Source organism: Mus caroli, unplaced genomic scaffold, assembly GCF_978045245.1.
Source record: "Mus caroli unplaced genomic scaffold, Mus_caroli_1 scaffold_13, whole genome shotgun sequence".
In the NCBI taxonomy this organism is placed as follows: Eukaryota; Metazoa; Chordata; class Mammalia; order Rodentia; family Muridae; genus Mus; species Mus caroli.
The window spans coordinates 72,707,259-72,710,036 of NW_028227268.1; the positions used below are offsets into that span (position 1 = coordinate 72,707,259).

At 52.8% G+C, this 2,778-nt stretch overlaps 1 protein-coding gene across 1 annotated transcript; it reads right to left on the minus strand.

The window, feature by feature from the left end:
• Positions 1-569: 569 nt before the first annotated feature.
• On the minus strand, positions 570-1,401 carry Cby3 (chibby family member 3). The gene has a single exon (XM_021175905.3). It carries the CDS (start codon positions 1,334-1,336, stop codon positions 911-913), a length of 426 nt encoding a protein of 141 aa, XP_021031564.2. The 5' UTR covers positions 1,337-1,401; the 3' UTR covers positions 570-910.
• Between the last annotated feature and the right edge of the window lie 1,377 nt (positions 1,402-2,778).

The window sequence follows — 2,778 nt, forward strand, 5'->3', positions numbered from 1 at the left end:
CCCTGGCTGTCCTGGAACTCACTTTGTAGACCAGGCTGGCCTCGAACTCAGAAATCCGCCTGCCTCTGCCTCCCGAGTGCTGGGACTAAAGGCGTGCGCCACCACGCCCGGCTCCTCTCCTGGGTCTTATCAGCTCTTCCACAACATCCAGTATACTAGAAACATGTTTAAGTAGTTATTTGCTGTTGGGTGTGGTGACACATATCTTTAGCCCCAGAAAAAATGGGAGTGGAGAAAGACAGGTGAATATTATGAGTTCCAGTCTGGTATACCTAACCCCATCTCTAAAATGAATTATAGTCCTGGAGTTTGAACACAGGGCCTTGTATAAATTAGACAAGTGCTCTAACACTGAGCTATGTCGCACTTTCCTGAGACACACTCACACACACACCATCTCACACTTATATACTGTGTGGCCCCAACGCTTTTTTTTTTTTTTTTTTTTTTTTTTTTAAGTTTCTCTGTGTAGCTTTTGCTGGCCTGGAATTAGGTCTATAGAGGCTAGCTTCAAACTCCAGAGATATGCCTGCCTCTGCTTCCCCAGTGCTTGGATTAAAGGCGTGCGCCACCCCTTCCTATACATTTATTTTTAATGCTGGGTCGAACAGAAGTCTTTATTCCACGTATGATAAAATCACAGGCTTCACCAATAGAGAACAAAACAAAGAGTGAGTGTGGGAAAGCAGAACCTAAGGTTTGGAGAAAAATCCAAGCGCCCTCCCCCGCACTGCCCAAGCATCTCATGCGCTTTAACTCCCTTTCCTACTTATCTCTGCCTCACGCAGCTGCACCCAAGGAACACCGGGACGCCCAAGGGAAGTGGACCACCCGGGCCACCAGGGCGGGGCGGGGCGGGGCAAGGCGAGGCGCGCACGCGCGGCCCTGCTTTAGGTACAGTTTTATTGCATCACCGCGACTCCAGAGCGCGCGGCTGGATTATAAGTACTCCCGCGCCCCCGTGCTTGGGCATCTTTCTCTTCCAGGAGCGCGCCGGGGCCGCAGGGTCTTTATCCGCGACCACCTTCTTCTCCAGCAGTTGCATGCGCGCCGTAGTCTCGGTTAGCATGTCCATGAGCAGTTCTTGCTGCAGCTTCAGGTAGTTGTTTTCTTCCAGCAGCACCTGGCTCTGGATCGGCTGCACTTGTGGCTTCCAGGCCGGGATGGTGGAGGAGGGCAGAGGCGTGCGCGCGCCTGCGCCCTTCCCCTCTGGGGTCCAGCGGCCGCCGCGGAAGACGAAGGCCTCGCGGTCGCTCAGTCGGGTGCGAGGCTCGCCGTAGTTGAGCCCCAGTTCGGCCTGTCGTGTGCGGTGGTCCAGCAGATAGAAGGTGGACATGGATGAGATATGGCGCAGCGGTGGCCTCCGCGGCGAGAAGCGGCGCGAGAAGTGGTCGACCCAGAATTGCCTCACCTGCTCCCACAGGCGGCCCGCTTGGCTCGCCGCCAGGCACTCAAAAGCCTCCAGGGTGAAGGTGGTGTGGGCCACGCGGAGCGCGCGGGTGACTGGAACCCTGATGTTCTGGAATGGTGAAGGCGAGCCAGTGGCACTGCTGGAAAGCAAATGGCCTGTGAGCGGCCTGCTCAGGATAGGCTCTGCAGTTGTAGGCTAGTAGAGGAGACCATTCCTGCATAGTCACACCAGCCGCGCTCACCAAAATTACCTCCCTGGAATCCTTTATCTAGGGTGTATGTGTGTAAGAGATAATGTAGGGCTCGGCAGTGGTGGCACATGCCTTTAATCCCAGCATTTGGGAGGCAGAAGCAGGTGGATTTCTGAGTTCGAGGCCAGCCTGGTCTACAGAGTGAGTTCCAGGACTGCCAGGGCTATACAGAGAAACCCTATCTTGAAAAACAAACAAACAAAAAAAAGGGATAATAATGTAGGTAAAGGCTCAGGAACCACGTTCTCTGAAATGCTGGGAGAGACCACAGGTAGGGGGCCACAAGTAGAGATCAGTAGCCAAGCAAGTAGGACAGGCCTTTCCTTATTGACAGCTGTGAGGCAAAGGGCTGTCGAGTTCCAGATGCGTGAAAGAGCCGCCAAATAGGATTGGTTCTGAGAATAGCAGAAACGTAGGCTAGAAAGGTGAGCCAGAGGGCATTTTGCTGTACAGTACAGGGAAGCTGAACATTTGTGGTGTCGTTCTTTAAGGGAGGCTGCTGATGGCTGCAAAGCCAGGGTTAGTGTGAACTCGGCAGAGCGTCTGTCTGGTGAGATGTCTAGCACATTCTAGCACTGGCACCTGCTCCATGCCAGGTCTGACCTGCACAGAGGATACCACAAGCACAGCCTTTGTCTACCCTCAAGATGTTCCTGGTCCAGCTGGAAAGGCGTATATTAAAATCCAGTGTAATCAATGACATCTTAGGACAGACAGGTGTCTTAGCCTAGACCTACGCTTAGCTTTCAAGTAACTGGAATGCTGCACACTAGAGTTAACTTTTGTTCCTTAGCCGACTACTGACGGGAATCTAAAGCCCAGATAACTACCGGAACCCATCTTGCTTGCTTCCTAACTCTTCTCACAACACCTGTAAAGTGCTGATTCTACAGTGTGGTTTTTCAAATACCTCTCCTGCCATCGAGGGCAGGATCGAAAACTGCTGTCGGGTTTCCTCTGCCACACCTTCATTAAACCAACAGAATTGTGCAGGGGGGCAGAGACAGGTGTTCTCCCCCACCCCCTGATTTAGCTCATGGAGTGAGTCTCTGGAAGTCCCTACACATCCATCTTTGAGGTCACAACTTCCCCAGTAGACTTGTTTCCTGACATTCCT